The sequence below is a fragment of the Phragmites australis genome, chromosome 15 (genome assembly GCF_958298935.1).
Source record: "Phragmites australis chromosome 15, lpPhrAust1.1, whole genome shotgun sequence".
Lineage (NCBI taxonomy): Eukaryota > Viridiplantae > Streptophyta > Magnoliopsida > Poales > Poaceae > Phragmites > Phragmites australis.
Window position 1 is genome coordinate 5,207,613 of NC_084935.1, and position 21,521 is coordinate 5,229,133.

General features: G+C 41.4%; 2 protein-coding genes and 1 pseudogene across 2 annotated transcripts; all 3 read left to right on the forward strand.

Annotated features, from left to right (window-relative positions):
* Positions 1 to 7,796: 7,796 nt before the first annotated feature.
* On the forward strand, positions 7,797 to 11,030 carry LOC133893373 (arabinosyltransferase RRA3-like). Its single transcript, XM_062334375.1, has 2 exons — positions 7,797 to 8,131; positions 9,813 to 11,030. Exons 1-2 carry the CDS (start codon positions 7,955 to 7,957, stop codon positions 10,899 to 10,901), a joined length of 1,266 nt encoding a protein of 421 aa, XP_062190359.1. The 5' UTR covers positions 7,797 to 7,954; the 3' UTR covers positions 10,902 to 11,030.
* Positions 11,031 to 13,972: 2,942 nt separating this feature from the next.
* On the forward strand, positions 13,973 to 14,032 carry LOC133894203 (small nucleolar RNA Z103; annotated as a pseudogene).
* Positions 14,033 to 15,399: 1,367 nt separating this feature from the next.
* Positions 15,400 to 16,600, forward strand: LOC133892863 (large ribosomal subunit protein eL30-like). Its single transcript, XM_062333845.1, has 3 exons — positions 15,400 to 15,522; positions 15,901 to 15,969; positions 16,109 to 16,600. Exons 1-3 carry the CDS (start codon positions 15,489 to 15,491, stop codon positions 16,147 to 16,149), a joined length of 144 nt encoding a protein of 47 aa, XP_062189829.1. The 5' UTR covers positions 15,400 to 15,488; the 3' UTR covers positions 16,150 to 16,600.
* Positions 16,601 to 21,521: the final 4,921 nt, after the last annotated feature.

Here is a 21,521-nt window from a genome sequence, read left to right on the forward strand (position 1 = left end):
AATCCCTGCGATAGGAGTTAACCCTCCGACAGCCCAGATCGGCACGGCACGGTGTGACGCGGTGTCGGCCAGGCTCGACTAGTTGTCCAGCTTTAATATATTCAATCTCCTATTATTTTATTTCTTCGGATTGCTATATCTTGGACTGATTCCACGTCATGTGTACAATTGCTAATTGTAGAAGATTAGTTCATAACAATATATTCATAATTGAACTGGGGTACCTTCAAAATTAGGAATCGAGCAAGAAACAAGACGAGCGATTTATACAAGTTTAGGCTCCCAATGTAGAGTAATACCCTACGTCATATGTAGATGATGTTGTATATAGATTGTCTCGAGTACAAGCAATGTGGCTAAACCTATTACAACGGAGTAGATCGGATCTGAACTAATCTAGAGTTGAAGACACTGGATATCTCGAAAGCTAGAGTCTTAGTGCTTGCGTCAAGTTGTTAGGCGTTGATCTATTGTCCCTTCTGGGGGTCAGGGTCCCCGGCTTATAAAGGGGTCCTGGAGTCATCTTAGTCTCAGTCGTAATCGATAGGGAGTCATTCATCTTGTCGGTCAAGGCAAAACAGTCGAATCCAGCTTGGATACTAGTCCTACTTGAGTCGATTAATCAGTTCCCGTATATTCGGATCTGCAATATCCGAAGTTATCCATCATGTGTATGATGCTCCCTATCTGCGTATATACTCTATAGTTAGATATTTAATAATAGCCCCCTAACTCTACGCAATAGGGAGGATTTTCACAAGCGCCTACTCGAGTACTGCTAAGTCTAAGTCTGGTCGAGCAAGGTAGATCAAGCTTGCAGTATAAAGAATCGAGCAAAGAAAATATTGTTCTGAGTATCGAGTGGAAATGCTATTGGGTTGAGTGCCCTACCATTGTCCGCACTGGAGACTCAAGGAAAGCTTGAAACTCAACTTCTCGACATCCGTCTCTAGATATAGTTAAAATGAAATGTTCAAAATTTAAACCGTTGGGTATAGGTGCATTTAATGCACTTGAATGGGCGTGCAAAAATTTACACGACGCCATCATCCTGTCTTTCATGCCGAACGAGGCACCACAGTAACGGGAGTGATTCCCAAAGAAACATTAAGTACCAGGCTTAATATTCATACGAACTTGGACTATAGCTATTCTTCATCCTCTCGCCACCAGTCTTCTGCTTCAAACTCTCACCTTTTTTCGCCCAAGCACGTGCAATCGCACAAAAATCTGACTCCATGGCCTCCAGCCTTTCTGCGAACGCCACCACTCCCTCCTTGTCTGAGAAGAAATCCAACGCGAAGGCCGTTGATGCCTCCTCTGAGCAGCTAGACGAGATGAGGCTTCTGACCTACATTTGGGCGATCTCGGCAACGCAAAAATCGAAGCTTCAAGAACTTGAAGGCGAAGGAATCGTTCCTCCTCATGAGTTGGACAACTGGAGGCCGCATCGGGTGAGGAATTCCCATCCTGCCAGTTTGATCATGAAACTGTGATATTTGAATCATTTTCCACTGCTATTTCAACGTTCCCCCTTCCAAATTTCTTCTTGCCGTACTTGAGTGCTACCAAATTGAACTCCACCATGTAAACCCGAACTCAATAACCATGCTCAGTGCGTTTGTCCATCTATGCGAAGCTGTCCTTGGTATTGCATCGAGCCTGAATCTGTTTCAGTATTTCTATCATTTGAAAAGAAATATGGTGAACAAGTGCATTGAAGGTTGTGGTTTCCAACTATGGAATGGGATGAAGAATTTCTATATCCTAGTTGCGCTAACCTCTTCCTGGCAAAAAGATTGGAAAAATAATTGGTTTTATGTCTCTAACCCTGACCAGTCAGTTTTACTTTAATCTATAAGGGCCTTCACCCCCGCCAAAATCTGTCCTGGTCAAAGAAGCACTGCGAGTCTAACCGCACTGCCTACTATGTTAAGAAGATTGACAAACTTAGGCAGAGTGGCTTAACCGGGTGGCATGTGACTAAAGACTTCATTAGTCAAAGGTCAAGCCCCTTGAAAACATGGGATCACTTTGCCTGAGACTATGCTAGAGATAACAATAACTCTCGGGACACGGTGGGATGTAAGATTTAGTTAGCATTTTGCTACCCCTGTTATTGCAGTCGAACTCTTTCGAGTGACTTCTCTCTTTTAGCTTTGTCCCTACTGGATACTGCTGCTCGATTGGGCAAGCTATTTGTTAAAGAGGCACAACCATGTCCTGTTCAGTCCTACTCTCTCATGAATCCTCGATCATCGGTAGAAATTTGCTTGAATCAAGAAAGTTCTAGGTTCCAACCCTCCACCAAGAGGACAACATCCCCATGATTGGAGTTCCTGTTCCTAAGGATTCCTCCTGCTCCAACACTAATGACAAGGCCAAGGAAAAACACTAACCGATCAATAGGCTGAAGGGTCTCTTATATCCAAGAGACCGTCTTTACTCTATGATCTGCAACCTCTCAAGCAAACGCGAAGATGTCAATTGGTACTGAAATTGAGTCCTTAAATATCCACTTGTTTAGTCGTCATTCTGATTATCAAGCGTATGCCAACTGACGCCCTGTTTGTATGGGTGGCCTTTCAACAGGGAATAACTATAACTCCCCCTCGATCACCTCCTCGAGTAGCCAAAGCACTTGATGACTCGGTAAGAGAGGTAACTCTCAACAAGTCGTTCCCCTTACGTTGGTCATTCTTCTGAGGATTCACTCGATAAGTCTAGAATGATGATGAGTCATTCTGGACAGGTTTTTTTGCGGGCAATGGCTTCATTGGATTCATTTGGCCCCCCAGATCAACCCTTCGACCCAACTGGTACCGACTACCAATACGATGAAGAAGCAAATAGCAATAAGGAGGCAGAAGTCAAACATCATATCGCACATTACTATCACCCAAACGTTTGACCTGAATATTTGTCTTGGCTTGCAGTCTTCCTTTCCTTTCTTAATCTTGTCGATCGCAGATCGTCATGTCCAGAAAGGCCAAAAGAGCAAATGGCAAGTGGTTCAGCTAGTCAATTGGTTCCAGCTTCCTTTGTTGTGCCGCTTTCACTTCATCGCGTAGAGCAAACTTCAACAGACACGCCCAAGGCAAGCTCAGAGCCTACCGCAACCACAACCCCTGGAACAATCGTTGATCCTTGGGTGGTAATAGAGGCTCACATAGCAGCTGCAAAAGCTCAATATATGGCAATCGACCATGTTGTTCATCAGAAGGCCTTGGAGGAGAAAGATGCCTTGCTTGCTGCTAGCCAAGAAAGAATAGATGGTTAGTTTACCCACATATCACCAACATGTGATTCGAATTTTAGGCAACTAATACGAATTATTTTTGATTGCTTTCCCAGATCTTGAATCCTTCGTAAAGAACAAAGATGTCCTCCTTAATGATGTAATGAAAACCATTAATGAAAAGGATAAATATCTGGGAAAACTCAGAGAAGTTTTGAAGAAAGCGAAAGCTGGTCGGGATGCCATGGGCCATGGCTGCCAGTCGGGACACTATGGCCGCTAAACGGGACATCGCAATCTTCAAAAGCTGAGGGATCAGGCCCTCGACAGCATGAACCAGGCAGCCTCCATCAACGCTGATACACTACTCGGTCTCCTCAAGAGCTACGACCCCAACCTTGACACATCGGTGGTGATGCAAGGGTTCAGATATTCAGCAGAACAGTCAGCAAAAATTATTGAAGATGTTAAGCCCTTGGTTCTCGGCTTCATCGAATCTCCGGCACTTGAGCTACCTGACAACAAGAACAAGAGTAGTCCTTCTAGCTAGTTTTACGTGGTTTCCGGCGTGAAACATTTGAAACTTGATTCTGGTTTGGGGATGTTTGTAAACATTAATTTTATTTTGCTTGTCCAGTATGTTTTTGCCACTATTCCCTTATTTATGAAGTAGAGTTAGCATAAGTAGATGCAAAAAAACGACCAGTACATGTTATAACCATCCTCGAAACTAGCTAATTGTATATCTATTGACACCTGAAAACTCAACTAGACATAACATTAGATGTATCGACCCTCGAGCAATCACTCAAAGGAACCGATTGAATAAGGAAAAGATAAACTAGTCCAAAACTAAGAAAAATAGAAAACATGATGGTCGTTTGCAAATTTTTAGCTGACTTGCGTATTTGTGAAGGTTTATCTAGCTCCTAAGTGTGATTTTGGTAATTAATAACAATACATATAGACTAACAATCATGTTAAAAATTGTTTGTAATATGTTTTATAGGTGATGCATGATTGATACGAGAATGGATTCATTGAGGAATGCCATGAAGATCAAAAGATATGCATCAAGATGAATAAGATCTAGGTAATGCTCATGAGATAAAGGAGAAGCTAAAGAAGATTGATAATAAGAGTGAAGACTAAGTTACTTATGAAGATCAAGTGACTTAAGGTATAAAATCGTCAAATTAGGTTTTATGGACTAACCCATGTGCTTTTGTGCTTGAGAATAAGTTGGGGTTAGGTTACATAAGAAGACATAAGTTGAATTGAGATATTCAATATTCTATATTGAAAGAGCAAGATCAAGACAAGCTTAGTGGATAACTTATATGTTTGATGCTTGTGATTTATACCTTGGTGGATGTAGCGAAAATAGCCCTATTAGGTCATGATTGTGATTTTAATGATTAATGACAACATAATCAATGTGACTAATATGTTTGTCAAGAATATATGTTAGTAGGTCTTATGGATGCAATACATTAAGAAGTCACCATTGCCGGGACAAAGTTGGACTGAATTGGAGAAATCCCAAAAAGATTTGCTTCAACGGAAAGTTTGGTGCTCTGAGTGTTGAACTCACCAGAGCATATTTGACAAAGGGGAGAGAGGCCTGAAGATCTCACGGAAGGTCCGGTAATCAGAGAAGATACACACCGGAGCATTTTATTCAGAGAAGGTTGCAATCATTGAAGTTGAAGATCAAAGCACTGGATGATCCAGTGATCAATATGTTGCACACAGCGGACAATGAAAAGTGCAAAGAGGCAGAACGAAGTTTAACGCATCGGATGGTCCAGTAATGAAGACTGTACACACCGGAGTATTATTTCCAGAGAGGGTTGCATTGGCTTGGTTGCCTGAAGTCAACTCACCGGATAGTCCAGTGATGAAGTGATGTGCACCGGATGCTTACAATGGAGCAATTTACACAGAGATGATGTAGTTGGTTCGGATGCTAAGTATATACTCACCGGATAGTCCAGTGATGAAGATGAAGTATTCATTGGTGTGTCCGGTGTTCACAGAGGCTTGAGTGGAGCTCCAACGGCTAGTTTGTGAGAGTGTACTCACCGGATGATCCGGTGTTAGTATTAGTGTTCTCACCGGATCATCCGGTGTTAACAACTTTTCTGAGCCGTTAGGTTAACAGCTAGTACACTGGTTTGAGGCTATAAAGAACTCTCCACTCAGTCATTTGAAGAAGTCTAAAGGAAGCTTATATTGGTTATACTCCGTAATTGATAGAGAGTCTTTCATCTTGTCGCTCAAGGCAAGGCATTCGAATCCAGCTTGGATATTGGTTGTACTCGAGCCGATTAACCCGATCAAGACCTTCCTAGTATAGATTTTCATAATCTCCAAGTATATCAGTTCCCACATATTCGAATCTGCAATATTCGGAGTTGTCCATCAGGTGTACGATATACCATATGTGTGTATGATGTACTTTTTATGTGCATATACTCTATAGTTAGATATTCGACACTAATCTCTAGATGGGACATGACCATCCAATTTTTTAAGAAGATTGGTTTAAGGGCATGCATGAATGGGTGACCACCTTCTAGGAATATTTTTTAGATGTTAGATGAGCCCATCTATGTAGAAATGCTGGACAGAGCCATCCATGTTCTGGATGAGCTTTATTCCTGCTGATGTGGCATATTCTGTTTGGTTAAAGTAAATACATTTTTTTGTTAGCACGCTTTAAATAATAGTATCTCATAAACTGTTTATCTGATTTGCGATCCGATTGTACCATTATATTCATTTCAATTAAATCAACAAAATAAGATCTCGCATTATTATATTTTAATAAAAACTAAATATATGACAAGCAAACCTCGCAAAAAATTAACTAATCCTATCAAGTTTTATCTGTCCAACCAAATAAGAATTTGAATTGCCTTATCCATGCTATCAAACAAGAGAGTGAATCACTAATCCAACAAAACATGAATGATCGTATCCCATCCGACCTTAGAGTCAGTTTGGTTCGCTTTCCCACTTGCCTCGCTCAGCAAGACTATCTTTGCCAATGCCGGAGAGCGGTTTTGGATCTCTCACACTGGCAAGACAAGCACAGGCACCAAGATAGCAAGTGCACGATCCAAACACGCGAAACCTTGCATAGCCTGGCAAGGCAAGCCGCAACAAGCGTTCCAAATGTGCCTTATTCTCCAACAAAAGCACCCGTAAAAGAATTTCAAGTAGCAACAACTCTCACTCTCTCCCCTCCCTTCACTCTAGCACTCACGAGTAGTTCCCCAACTACAGTAGCCCGAGGAGAACTCAAGGCGATTTTGTATTTCTAGCATCGATTTGGCCGGTCCCCTTCCTCTAATGGGCTCCTAAGCCTTGGAGGGGGAGGGGAATGGGCGGATCGGCGTCCAGTCTAGGTAGTTCAGTAGAAATAGATGTAGTTTGGTAGGGTAGTGTTACGTCTTCTGGATGGTGCTTTCCGTTGCGGTTACGTCGATCTAGCTTTTGGCCATCAAGGTCGTCCATGGTGGGTTCGTCGTTGTTGACGTGCATTCCGGCGACGGGCTAAACGGGTATGTGGTAGTTTGTTGCTTTGGTGCATATGCATTTGGAGGGGTTTCCTCGGATCCCCTTGCTCCTTTTGTGTTTTCGGGCCGCCGGTTCTTTGGTTGACGGCGTCAGTCTAGTTTGTTGGGCCTCCAACTCCGATGACCCTGTGGTTGGTGGCGCCGGTGCGGCCTTGTATTGGAGCTTGGCTCCGCTCGTCGTCTTGGCCATGGGAGCTGTAAGCGAGGGATCTGTATTTTAGGGGTCAGATTACTGACTGTGGGTGCTGTGGTGTTGTGGTGGGCGGATCTGTTCTTCTCCTATGCTGCTTCCCGATGGCATGGCTAGGTCCGGGGCCTAGAACACAAGGGGTGTGTCCCCAGTCGATGGACGACAACAGGCATTTCTTCCCATTCTTCACGGTGGGAGGCTTCACGGTGTGATGGTCTTCTAGGTCCATTTGGTGTGTTGGCCATCTTCCTCCTGTTCCAACGTCGTCTTTGGCAGTGGACTCCGGTAGAGCTCGGTGTTTTTAAGATGCATAGTGGTGTCCAGGGGTTTTTTTTAATTTTCCTTCTTTCTAGGCACCTCTTTGCGATTTGGTTGGGACAGCCGGTCCTTCTTTACCTCTCTATGAGGTGCTGGCTCTTGCACGTATATGTGTATGTTATCTTTATCTCTTAGTACAGGTACTTCTAGTTTTTTAAAAAAACAAAAGCACACGTATCTTGCCAACCCAAACGTACGCTTTGACCCTAAAATCAACTCGATTTGGCTCGACAGGAGCGGATCCCACCGCCTCCTCCCTCAACGAATCCCACACCCAACAGATCGTCATCGTCCCCTTTGGCCCCGATGAGGATCGTTTGACATCACGCATCTTTGCTAACGTGAGTATAAAACTACACGTCAATAATAAAGTCACTATAACATCCAATATAAACCTACAACTACACGTCAATAATAAAATCACTGTATCATCAATCGATCCGGATCCCTAGGCCGCTCCACCAAACAGAACAAAACCGAGCGTCACGCCTCGCCCAAACTTCTCCGGAAAGGCGACGAGAAAGGAATCGCGGCCTCCACCCACCCATTCCCATCCACCTCCCCCCCCCCCCCTCGTCCCGATCTCATCTCGGTGGCGGCGGCGGCACCGCCGCGCCGAGGCAGATGGCCGGCCGGCGGGAGACCCCCCTAATGCGTGGCAGCGGGCAGCCGCTGTCGCGCGGGTCCCGGATCGCCGCGGCGGTCGCGGTGGGCGTCGCGCTCGGCTGCCTCTGCGCGTTCCTCTACCCCGACGGCCTCCTCTCCCGCTCCCCCGACGCCGCCCTCCGTTGGCCTCACCGGGTACGTACGCCTCCTCTCGTCGCTTGTTCAGTTCGTGGGAGCGGAGGGCCGGGGATCTACAGGATTGAGCTGGGTCGGTACCGGTTTGTTTTTTAGGTGTCTCTTTGGTTGGAAAATTTCTAGTGTTGATCGACATTGCCTGATACCGTTTGGACGAACGCAACAGTAACAATGGACAAATCATATAAATCCTAAGTCAGTCAACTTTTTGGGAGTCTGTACGATATGTATTTTCCTTATTTGGATCAGCTGAGAACAAACTATGAAGAATGCTACAAATATGCAGCAGTCGGAGGTAATTGCTTGTTTGAAAAACACACACTAAACTAGATTAAGCAAAAACACGCTCAGTGTTACAGGGTATTATAAGCTGACCAGAGAAAGGAAGTGATTTGGCTGTAGCTACCACATCCTAAAAGATGATTATTCATGTGAAGGAACCATTGTGGTTATATGGTTCAGCAGCTGCAAATGTTATTTGTTGACAATAATGTGCATTTTTGTTCACTTTCTCTGGTTGCTGCTATGCTCTGTGACTGCTCACGGATGTGGTCTGGCCAGTTACTACACAGAATAAAGTTGTTCTTGCAATAATTGATCCCTTGTATGCTTGTTAACAACGTTGGTAGCACATGTTGCTGCATTGCGTTGCAAGAAATGAGCGATGCATGTGAACCTCTGCCCAATCGCTACTATCAGTACTATGTTTGACTATGCCTGCATCCATTTGTGAACAAACAGTATTTCAAGCATTTGTATTCATTTTATGGTGCATACAGATATGACGTACAGTCAAGGTGCTAACGATGGGCTTTATCAAGTAGGAGTAATATATTAAAAAAGAATCAGATTGAAACAGAAAAGGCACATGATTTGTTGGCAATCGTGAAGTTCTAATTGCAACTGACTGGGAGGATAGAGATAAAAAGTGCGAGCTTCAATCTCTAGGTGCTTCCAAGGTCCTCACATCATTTTCATACTACACATGACCATTCCCATGTAGTCGTAATCGTTACATTGACTAACTGAGAGATAGCATAGAATAATATTTTAAGAGTATTTGTCTTGTGCCTTCACATTTACCTTATTGTAAGGTATTGTCGATCAATGAATCTTAATATTGATCTTTGTCATTCTTGTAATGCCATCAGGGTCTAGAAGGAATACCCCCTTGTCAATCTTGCTTTAATGAAATTTTTGTTTGTACATTATATTAGCCATTTTCTTTCAACTTTCAAACTATTGGTTTTTTTCATCAAGAGAGTTGTATACTGTTCTCTTGTTGTGGCAAATGTAAAATGTCATCGAAGTACAAGCAACTGGGTAATGAGACCAACTTTAGCATTGAGGTAGCCTCTTTAAGTGAATGCCATGAAAGTAACCAAGGAATCCAGAAACCTTTGGCACCGGGTATAGTCGCATAATCATTTCATTGCCATAGAGACTGACAGTGTGCATCATTGTTTGTCTGTCCTATGGTGTTACAGGATATGATTGAGCCATTTTGTTTAGAATCCTGCTGTATGTCAGAAAAAAATGTTTATTTTCCTTTGTAGTTTATATATTTAAATTTCCCTATTGGTGTGTTGAGTGTTGATTGTGTAAGAAATTGATCAGAACTTTACATCCATTTTGAGACCATTGTATTGTTCTCATATGTTTTTTACAATTATATTCTCAGATTGATTCAGTTGCTTGTGATACATCTGGGGAAGTTGCCAAGCTAAAGTCACAGCTAATCTCATTACAAAGAAAAAATGCTGAATTTAGGAAGAAGATCAATGAACTATCAATGAAGCTTCAGTTGGCTGGACAAGGGAAGGACAAGGTTCTGTATAAGGCTGGTCTTTTTGGTACAGTGAAGGCTCTGAGAACAAACCCAACAGTTACTCCTGATGAGTCCCTCAATCCCAGATTGGCCAAGATATTGGAACAGGTTGCTGTAAAGAAAGAACTAATAGTCGCATTGGCAAACTCTAACGTCAAAGAGAGCCTTGACATGTGGTTTACTAACATCAAACGAGTTGGGATTTCAAATTATTTAGTCATTGCTTTGGATGACAGCATAGAGAACTTCTGCAAGTCCAAGGATATCCCAGTTTACCGGCCGGATCCTGATGAAGGCATTGACAGTATTGGGAAGACTGGTGGAAACCATGCTGTTTCTGGACTGAAGTTTCGCATATTGAGGGAATTCTTGCAGCTTGGATACAGTGTTCTACTCTCTGATATTGATATCATTTTCTTCCAAAATCCCTTTGATCATCTTTACAGAGATTCTGATGTAGAGTCTATGAGTGATGGCCACAACAATATGACAGCTTATGGATTCAATGATGTGTTTGATGAGCCTTCAATGGGCTGGGCAAGATATGCGCATACAATGCGTATATGGGTTTATAATTCTGGATTCTTTTTCATAAGGCCAACAATTCCTTCAATTGAGCTTTTGGATAGGGTAGCTGGTCGCCTTTCTCGTGAACCCAAATCGTGGGACCAAGCAGTTTTCAATGAGGAGCTGTTTTTTCCCTCACATCCTGGTTATGAAGGTCTTCATGCATCCAAAAGAACCATGGATATATACCTCTTTATGAACAGCAAAGTTCTCTTCAAGACTGTAAGGAAAGACACCCAACTGCGGAAGTTGAAGCCAGTGATTGTGCATTTGAACTACCATCCTGATAAGACGGAGCGCATGAAGGCAGTTATTGAGTTTTATGTTAACGGGAAACAAAATGCCCTAGACCGTTTCCCTGATGGATCAGGATGATAAACAGCATCTTTTCTGGAACAGAAAATGACCATTTTTTGTATCTAGTCGCCTTGAAACTCTGGATGAAAGCACATGTTGTCCATACAGAATGCATTTTCATTCTGAATCCAGTATGGTTGAAATGTCGACTGTCACTTAGCATCTAACTCGTATATTGTGTTCGCGCATGTGCCTGTGCTTTTGCGTGGCGATGAATCCAACTTGTATAGTTCTGTGGTAGCCCGTGGTACAAGAGCTAGTAAGTGACGTTTCATTCAAGTTTCAGTATCAGAAAAAATTTCAATGTTTTAGTTTCAAGGTTGAAGTTTGAAGTGAGTTCAGACTAGTTTCAAACAAAGTATCATGTAGCAGTCAAAATGTTCAAGGAGTTTTTGAGAGGTTATGAGTGGATTTCAGCAATTTATAATAAGTTTTCGTAAGGGTCTAAGGAAGTTCCCAACGTTCCATGCTTGTTTATGGAAAGACCTTTCAAACTAACGTCGAAAGTTCAGAAAAGAAATAGATTCGTTTTTTAAGGAAAGCAGGCATTTTATTCATTGATCAAGATGTTCATTGGTACAACCGAAATATCAGGTTAGTTTATAAACCACAAATAACGACTTGGGCTAGGCGATGATGACGCCGCTTTCGCCAAATTGTGAGCTTCTCCGTTGTTGCTCCTGCTTTCGTGTCTAAAGCGAAGGCCTGGGGTAAGCGATGATTGCTTCCGACTGCTTATAAGTGATCAAATAGATTCGTTTTTTAGAGGAAGAAAAGAAATGAATAACCATCGAATAACTGTATAATCCCTAATATGCTACCTATTGTAAGTATGACATATAAAACCTGAACCTATACGTCATCGACACAACAATAACATATAAGAAACATGATAAATTATTCGGTGGTAAATCGTAGAATCTCCTAAAATGGATGGGACACCGATAAAAATGTTGGTCTTTGGGCCCATGAGTCCGAGTCGATTGTGCGGAGAGTGGGCCCACAAACTCACTGCAATTCAGCCTAAAAAAGTCCAATGAAGAAAGCCCAACTCTTCGAAGCCCATGGCGGACAAGCCCATCTTGCTCCCCGAGTTTGTATAAACGCTCAAGCCCTGGCGTCGCTATCGTTCCACCTAGTAGTCATCCTAAGTAGGGATGGCAATCTTATTTAGTTATCCGAGAAAAGTTTTTTTATTTTTATTTTTGTAGGGAATTTTATAGAATCAGGTTCTCAATAAGTATGTAAAATTGAATTATAACTGATTATTTTTATATATTAACAATATATCTGTAGTATAAATAAATAATTTATTAATACATATAAGGGTAATTAATATAAGATGAATTAGATATCGTAAATTAAAAAAATATATGAGTAATTTTTTTTTTTACATAACGTAATGTTTGTATATTTATAGACTAAATATATATATATATATATATATATATATATATGGATATAACGAGAGCAGTAATGAGAGTACATTCTCATCTCCATCCACATATAAATTCGCGAGGATCATCTCCATCCACATATAAATTCGCGAAGATCAAAATTTTTTCATATTAATCCTCGAATGGAATTCCCGTGGGTTACAGGGGGGAGCTTATTGCCATCCCATCCCCGAGGCATCGCCGCCGCCAAGAACCCAAGCAGGCCTCTGCCCCGGCACTTCTCCTCGGGGCGCACGCGCAACCATGGTGGCCGCGAAGAAGACGGTACGGACCCATCTCCCACCTCCCTCCCCCCTCCTCTTTCCATGTCTCCCCGACGCCCGGGTCCTTCTGCCGATCCGCCGCGGTTTCTCGCGTGGACGAGCAGGATCCTGCATTTCGCTCGGTTACCTTTCACCGGTTGCTCGTCTGGCTTCTAGGGGCTAATTCTTGGCTGTTTGTTGGTTATGCAGAAGAAGTCCACGGACAACATCAACAACAAGCTGCAGCTTGTGATGAAGAGCGGCAAGTACACGCTCGGCTACAAGACCGTCCTCAGGACCCTCAGGAATTCCAAGTGTAAGCAAGCTGTTTACGTGATGCTCACGTGTGCTGTCAGCAATAGGTTGCCTGTGTGTGTCTATAATAGTTTAAAAGTCTGTTGTAGGAATTAAAGGTCATGTATATACTGCTATTAAATGATGGATGCTGGAATGCCGTGGTGTGTTCTTGCGGATTGGAGAAACTGATTGTCGTGGGTCTCATGGCTGATGTGTATGAATCAATGCGATAGCAACTAGCTTCACGGTCGCTGTTCATTCATATGGGCTCACTGTTGTCAGTCAGGTGCTGGTGCCTGGTGGTGGCCTTGCCTATATGGTCCAGTGCTATTTTAACTTCTTTATTATAGATTTGCTTACATAGGCTTGAACATTTCAGTGGCATACTGGCATGCTTTTAGAGGTGAAGCAATATTTAACTTTAGCCTTTCCATTTCCTGTTTTCGTTCCACTTCTATATTCTAGTGAGGCGATTGTATTTAATTTCTTGTCCTCATTCAATTTTTTACATTCAATATTTGTTATGTAGGCTGTAGTCATACCTTTTCCATTCTATTTTCTGAACCAATAGAACCTTTCGCATGTCGCAATGAGAATACACATTTGAAAGGAGGAAAATAGGGGTTTGAATCCATGCCAGCTGCATCAACCTTATGCTCGTGGCTACATGGATGTCCCCAATTTATTCTCTGGACAACATATTCTCGGACATGTCGTTCTCTGAAGAACCTATTTTGTTTTTTTAATATAATGTTATGAGTAGAGGTCATAATCATCTTCTCCCTAGATCATCGACAGTGAACATTATGTGACTTGTACCTTTTCCCTTTGGAGTACCAAGTCGAAACTCTTATTTTCCAAACTTTATCCATTAATACTTTCCTTTAGCTAACTTATATTGAATCGTGTTTACTTCCTATAATTTACTGCTCCTTATCCTTTTATTAGAAATGATCAATTAAGATGTTATTGTTTTCTCTTTGTGTTTACTACCATTTTTTACCGGTATTTGTCCTTTTTATTAGAGATGCTTAGTTAAGATATTATTGGTTTATCACCCTTCTAATTCTGCAATTTACTTGGGCTTGTTACTGAGGATATGATGATCCTTTCCCCAGATGATCGATAGTGAACATACTGCTGCTGCTTCCTCGACCTCTGCTCAACTCTGAGTTTCCGATCAGTCCAACAGATGAACCCCCTTGGGAAGTTGCCTTTTCTGGAGACTCTCGATGGTGCTGTTTTTCAGAGCAATGCTATTGCACGCTATGTTGCTCGCTTGAAGGATGGCAACCCTCTTCTTGGGTCTTCTCCGACTGAACAAGCCCATATTTAGCAGTGGATAGATTTTGTTGCTACAGAAGTTGATCTAGGTGTTGCATGTTGGTTGTACCCAAGGCTTTTTGCTAGTGCTGCTGCTAGGCTATGCATCTAGGTCTAGCTTTAGTTTTTTGTTTTTCACTGTGCCCACATCTAAGTCTCAGGCTTACTTTGAGTTCCTCTATGCCGTGCCTCATGCGAGTCCAAATATTCCTTCATTTAGTCAATTTCTTACCGTCGTTATTGATGTAACTTAGTCATCTAGATCTTTCGGTAGCTTTATTGACAATTTCATTTGTTGTCTTGCTACTCGTCATTGTTGTGTTTGCAATTCTTGATCTAGGGTGTTCTTTTGTTATCTTGGTATTTATGTAGCTTTAGTGGTAATTTTTTGTTTGTCATCTTGCTACTTGTTATCGCTTTGTTGCGATTCTTAACTAAGAGCATTCTTTTGATGTCATCATCACAACTCTACTCATGTGGTTCGCTTTGCACTTCTTCGTCTTGATTCGATAGGATTACTAAAGCTCCACTCTACAATGGCTTTGAAGAGATAATTTTTGGATGTATTAGTCTAAGTTTATTATTTGGTATCACCTCTTTCAAATACAACGCTATTGCACACGTCTTGCGTTTGAGGGGGTGTTAAAGGTATTATGGTAATTTCCTAGTTCTAGGGTTTCCCTCATGTACTCTATATATTGCCCTCGTAGGCTACCATTGAATACAAGTTGTTATTCCTAACAAATGCCATAATAATTCTCCCCATATCCTGCATATAATATTTGTGTGATATCACTGTTTATTAACAGAATTGGGGATATGATGTGATTGATAGCTCCTGGCTTGGGCTTATGTGGTTTTCATCCATTTATATGGATGGTGTCTTATGGTTTTTACATTTGAATGCAATTGGAGCCAATTCATTGTGCAGTGTCTTTTGCTATCTTTTTTATATATTTGGTCTTGAATTTTTATTTGCTAATTGTTATGTGCTAAAGTTTTAACTGTCTCACCCTCTTTCCTTGTGTTTTGCTGTATCATTCGTATATAACACATTCCTTGTTTGAAGCTTGTGATGCCGTATTGCCGTATATATATTTTTGCAATATCTCTCGGCCTGTTCTACCAGAGTTGTCACATTATGATCTCCTGTTTTTGTCTGATTCATTTTTGCTATAGCAGTTTGATTTATAAAATCTCCATATGTTTGTTCATTTACTGCAAAGCTAGTGATCGTTGGTAATAACTGCCCTCCTCTTCGTAAGTCTGAAACAGAGTACTATGCTATGCTGGCTAAGGTCGTCCACCACTTCCATGGAAGTAAGTTGGCATTCCTACTTTACATTTTGGTTGAGTCACATTACAGTTGATTAATTCTTTACTGCAAAGATCTAGTCCTTGTGTCCACTGATATGTTTATACCATTTCAAAAGGTCTAATTTGTGAAGACATAATCCTGTTTATGAACTAGTCTCGATTAACATGGGTTATTTTGGGAATTTTTGTTTGAAATGAAAAAAAAAAGAAAAAAAATGTTTACTAGTTCTTTTGTAATAATTGTGTGGCTATGCTTTTTGTCAAGAGAAATAACTAGGTTTATATCATGTAAACTGCAATAGGTGTGTAAGCAGTGTTGTTAAGTTATTTCATTGGTTTTATGACTTCCGTCAGTGATTGCAATATGTTGTTTGTTTCCAGATAATGTTGACTTGGGAACGGCCTGTGGCAAATACTTCCGTGTCTGCTGCCTCAGCATTATTGATCCTGGTAATTTCCTTTGTCACAATTCAGAAAATGATTACAATACTATATCATCTTTGAATACACGCTTCAGGGTTCGTTATCCTTTTGAACGTGAAACTTCAGTGCTTGTTATCACATCGTGCTGATTTGTGTTTGGTTTCAGGTGATTCTGATATCATCAAGACCGCGCCAGGTGAGCAGTAAGGAGCAGCTTTTGCTCTTGCCTTTTTGGCCTCGCTTGTTGAATACATCATTTGCCCGTCAACCAAGTACCGTGGAAGCATTGTTTTGGATTGAAAATTCAATTTTTGCTCCTGGCATTGATCACTCTATTTCAGCTGAACTTTGTTCGCTGAAATCCCCTTTGGATGAAATGATTATTCTTACTGAAACGAGCAGCGTGTGATGTTTCATATTTCCTTGCGCATTAGGGTTTCTCCTTTCCACAAGTCCGATCTGGGCTATTGCGACAGAGTAAATTTGACTCGGCGTCTGTTCTATCTTCTAATGGAGTTCTGATTGTGGCTGCAAAGCCGGTTGTGATCCTGAGTTAGGTGTCGGCTCGGCTGACCGATTTTGCTTAGTCCTAATTAGTCCCATGTAATGTAGTTCTGATTGTGGCAATTGAAGCACCGATTAGTCCCTTTGTCGGTAACCGGAGAGCCTATTGGCAGTCGGTGTGTCGACAAGGAATGGGGTAGGAGGCCACATCAGCGTCACTCAGGCTGTCGTAGTGTGCATAGCACTTCTTGGTCTTCTCACATCCTGTCGGTGGGATCTATCAACAGTTGGTATGTCGGTGGGCTCTTGTTGGCGTCGACAGGAGCTCGTCTTATCTCCATATGTGTGTCAAATAGGATAATTATCAATAACACTCTAGTCAGCAATTGGAGTGCTGACTGGTAACTATTTCTGAAATTTTCTTATTTTAAATAATATTTTAGTATCTTTCTAATAAAATAATATTATTTAAAAAATCTGGGCGGTGAATGGTCGGATCCTTTTGGGCCCAAAGCAAGCTGCAGGGGTATGAGCAAAGTGGGTAGTCAGCCCCACAAGAGATAGCATTTGACGAGGCATCGTGGGCCGTGGCTGTGACCTCACCAGCGGGACCCCTTCCGCTGCCGGCTTCGCATGGGACTCGGAAAACGTCCAAGATCTCTCGCTGGCTTCGTCGATTAGTCGGCTCTTAGACAAGTTATTTATACGTGTGTCTCAGCTCAACCACGGGGCCACGGACGCATGCCTAACGCTGCAGCTAGCTCGACCGAGCGGAAGGATGCATGGCTTCACGTGATTAGGGGGTGCTAGACGCAGGTTTTACCAAGGAAAAATGACAACGGCATGGGGTCACGCGTACGGCCTCCGGTTCGTACGTGCGCAAAATTGCTCGTCGATCTGCCTCGTTTAGTCGTTTTGGAGCAGACCTTGCAGCAGACGGTGCACCGTTTCGTACGTGCCCGTGCAGCAAGCACTGGCAAGTGAGCTGTGAGCAAAAGTCGGTGCACTGCCAGTAAGCAGCAGTCATTCGAACTCGCAGGCACTACGCTCAAGTGAGGCGACAAACTAACTCACAGTATCGACACTGTTTTCTCTGAAAGCCAACAGGAAGAAATCTGTTATCAGTTGCATGAAGATTTCAGTGTCGATGAACCTTGATTCCAGTATCTTTCTCGTTATACGTGATGTAAATCACCACTACAAAATTATTTTCAGAAATGTATGATAACTTATTTGTACAGTTGTTTAGCCATCCATCTCAAGTAAAAGAGCTATAAAAATAGACGATTTTCACATAAAAAAAGATCATGTGTGAAAATCTATTACCAGAGATAACTTACTTAAGTAACCATCTGTAACCGCGTATGGTAATATATTTTCACAGATAGTTCCTTAAGCAGATCGTCTCTAGGAATTCGATTTTCACAAACGGTTCCTTAAGTAAATCACTTCTGGTAATCAATTTTCAGAATTAATATTTTTTGTCAAAAAATGAAAAAAAAAAGCACCTGAGGAACCCTGCGTGAGTCATAAGTCACACAATTTTTCACGCAAAATACGCACGTGTGCAGTTCCGATTCGTAGCACTCAAATACGAGACCTCTTAACTCATTCGATATATCCTTAATATTCCACCACAAAATTACTAGTGATACTAATAGCATAAGCAATACTTTTTACCTCTTTTGTCTGAAACTTCAAACAATTATTTGGACATCTAGATGACTTCAAATGAAAATATTTTCAACTATAAAGTTGTAGATGTCATTGAGGGCTATAATTTTTATATAAAGTTTGTCCTCATCCGACTTAGTACGAAAAATTATGAATTTTTTACAACTCATTATCAGAGGTGATTCACATAATGAACCGCCTTTAGAAATCATCCCTATTACCAGAGACGGTTCATATAAGAAATCACCTCTGAAAATATGTTGCAAAAATTTATAATTTTTTCATATGAAGTCGGATAGGGACAAACTTTATATAAAAATTGTAACTCTCGACGAGATCCACAACTTTATAGTTAATTTTTTTTTCATTTGAAGTTATTATTAGATATCAAAATAATGACAAAGCAAAACATGCATATGGGTCTGATTTTAGTGAGAGGATCATAAGAAGGTCAAAATTGATGCAAAAAATGGAGCTATTTTCACTTCTGTCTTTACTAGTTGTGGCAAAATCTATCTCAAAAGTGCTTTCTCTTTGAGGCGTGTGCATGATTATTCTCAGTCTGCTCCTCCCAAGTTTTAAGGTTCTGGATATACCTATTTGAATATGGCTCAAACTATTGATGGGGGTTGACATTTTATCATCTGATAATGACTTTAAATAAAAAAGTTTTTACTACAAAGTTGTAGATCTCGTCAAGGACTACAATCTTAATATAAATTTTGTCCTTACCCAATTTCATATAAAAAAATTATGAATTTTTGTAACCTATTACTAGAAGCGGTTCATATAATGAACCATTTCTGGAAATCATCATCATCACTAGAGTCGGTTCACATAAGGAACCGTATCTGAAAATATCCTTTTACACATGCGACTTCTTATGTGATCCACATGTGGTAATCATCTCATTTTCAAATACAGTTCATATAAGAAATTATCTCTAAAAATAACTTTTTATACATACGGTTCACATAAAGGGGCTAACTGGTAACATATTTCAATGTAAATGATAAATATGAACTTGCTATCTTATTTTCATAGCAAATACATGTGTACATAATGGTGTACATGAAGCATGAGGGGGAAGCCTCCATCCACCATCAGTGATCTGTAGGCTACATCTTGCTAGGCCGCCTGGCTGACATGAACTACGTGGTCCAAGCCCGATGCAACTACGCCTATATTCTCCCTAATGATGATGTTGATGACCATACGGGCTGATGGGCTTCTCCTTTTCATTGCATCTGCCTCGGCCATTCACCATTGGATATGCAACCCGAGCTCATCTCACGCTTAGACACCATTACGTTTTGTGACATCCTTAGCATCAACGCACTCATCCCTTTCCATTGCTACAGAGTGGGCAACACCGTTGGCCAATCGAACCGCCAGCTTGTCTACGATGTTCTAGAGGGAGAGAGAGAATATGTTATATTTTTTATGTGAGCGGATGCTTGTTTATTTTCATGATCTGAATAGATCGTTCATGCTATTGTATCGATTGGATAGATAGGACATCCTCTTGTATCGGGTCTTACCTCCTTTTCTTTTTGTTTTACACTTCTCGTATTGAGCTATGTTTCTATCTTCTTCTTTTTCCTATTACAATTTACATCAAAAGATCATTTGAATTCCTAAAAGCATGCATGCTGCAATGAACTTATACATTAATTAAACTATATTGTCCTTTTTTTGCAGTCACTTGGCTTTATTTTCAATAATAGTAGTGGTGGGTAACATAGAAGCAAGTATAAGGGTATTTTAGATTAATTTTTTCCATAATGACAGCTGTTGGTAATAGAGAAGCGTATATAGGGGTATTTTAGGTTATTTTTTAATGGCAATGATGGGTAATTTATATATAGGTATAGATACACTTTGTTTTTTTCTCTCTGATTAATGTTGTAATTTATAGGCTTCAGAGCGAGGGAGGATACTTATTTTGTTGACCAATTAAATAGATAATCACTACAAGGTCTTCAAATTTTCCTAAGTGTTTTTTACGAATGGCCGATGGTTATTGTGCCTGTATAAAAATTTTCTCAAGTGGACAAGGGTTTTCTAGCTTATTTTGGATATTTCCCTAGGGTGAGAACGAATTAGCAATAAACAAAATTACTGATCAATAATTTTCGACAAAAGATCATCATCGGCCATTTACCAAATAACGCTTAGAAATTATCCAGATAGACTAGAAAAAACCCTCCGTTATTTTGAGAAAAATCTTGGAAACCTTGTAGTGAAAAGAAGATTTAGGGTCTTGTTTTGGTAGGGGGATTCGGATCCGAACCTTCAAATATTTGCCCAAGTTTGGGCTAAGTTTATCGAGAGAAAAATCTAGAGCAATCAATAATGCCCCGGAACCGAACGTCTCGATCAGTCTGAACTTCTGAACCGGAGTGGCATCCATGTGCTGAATAGAAACCGGGAGCTATCACCTTCAGACGTGACGTCGTAGTCCTCTGCGTCCTTAACAGTCGAAATTCTTAGTTGGAATTTGAAAGGGAAAGAGCAGGACATGTGTCTGGCCCAAGCTGCAGTTAGCCGCATTTGCATGGAATCATTGCGGAAGGAAATTTTATGAGAATTTTTACTAGAAGATTCCTACGATATTTTGATATATGTCGTTCTTTTTTATCGAACGGCTGGTACGTACAACTTAAAAAAAAGATAAATATACGTGATATATACAAAAGAAGATTTTTTGTAAGATCAAACCCTATAAAGTTTTTTTCCAAAACTCCGGCCCCACGCGGCAACTATGCATGTGCTACTTCCGCACAGTGCCCCCTTTTCACGCTTGCTTGCTACTTGCTTTCCTGCTCAGGCCGCAAGCCCGTAACCATCATCCGACCACAGGTGCTATTCCACCACCTCCTATCGATCGGAACGTGGACGTGACATCCTCCCCTTTTCCCCGGCCGTGGAGTGAAACGAGCCATCAGGTCTCGCACAGGGCAAGCAGCTGCATGCATGTATCGCTATCAGGTAACCCTTAATACTGGCACTAGTCGGACGACGTAGTACTGGATGTTTAGTTGCGTTTCCTAGGGAAGTCATGGCGTGCATGATGGGCAGCAGTGCTGGGGACACGCTGCCAGTGTCGTGCGCCGCATGTATTTTCGTGCCTGCATGGATGTCGGTATTTATGGGGGGGCTAGTGGCCTGACAAAAAAGGCCTCGCATCGCATCGCATCGCATGCATGCAGCGCCACCGCACGCAGCTTTTGAAGGCGATCATATCACTTCATGGGCCACGCCATGACCACCATGGCCGCATAAAAAAGCTTGCTTTACTTTATCAAGCACAGGCTATAAGCTACTTGCGTCGTCGACCTAAATCAGTGTTTTTCGCGTCGGTAATGATTCGTGAGCGAAAATGTATCACGCAACAAAGG

Coding starts and splice junctions, on each gene's coding strand:
- LOC133893373 (XM_062334375.1), top strand. CDS start 7,955: ATGGCCGGCCGGCGGGAGACCCCCCTAATGCGTGGCAGCGGGCAGCCG. Junction 8,132..9,812: donor CCCTCCGTTGGCCTCACCGG/GTACGTACGCCT, acceptor TTATATTCTCAG/ATTGATTCAGTTGCTTGTGA.
- LOC133892863 (XM_062333845.1), top strand. CDS start 15,489: ATGCTGGCTAAGGTCGTCCACCACTTCCATGGAA. Junction 15,523..15,900: donor CGTCCACCACTTCCATGGAA/GTAAGTTGGCAT, acceptor GTTTGTTTCCAG/ATAATGTTGACTTGGGAACG. Junction 15,970..16,108: donor CCTCAGCATTATTGATCCTG/GTAATTTCCTTT, acceptor GTTTGGTTTCAG/GTGATTCTGATATCATCAAG.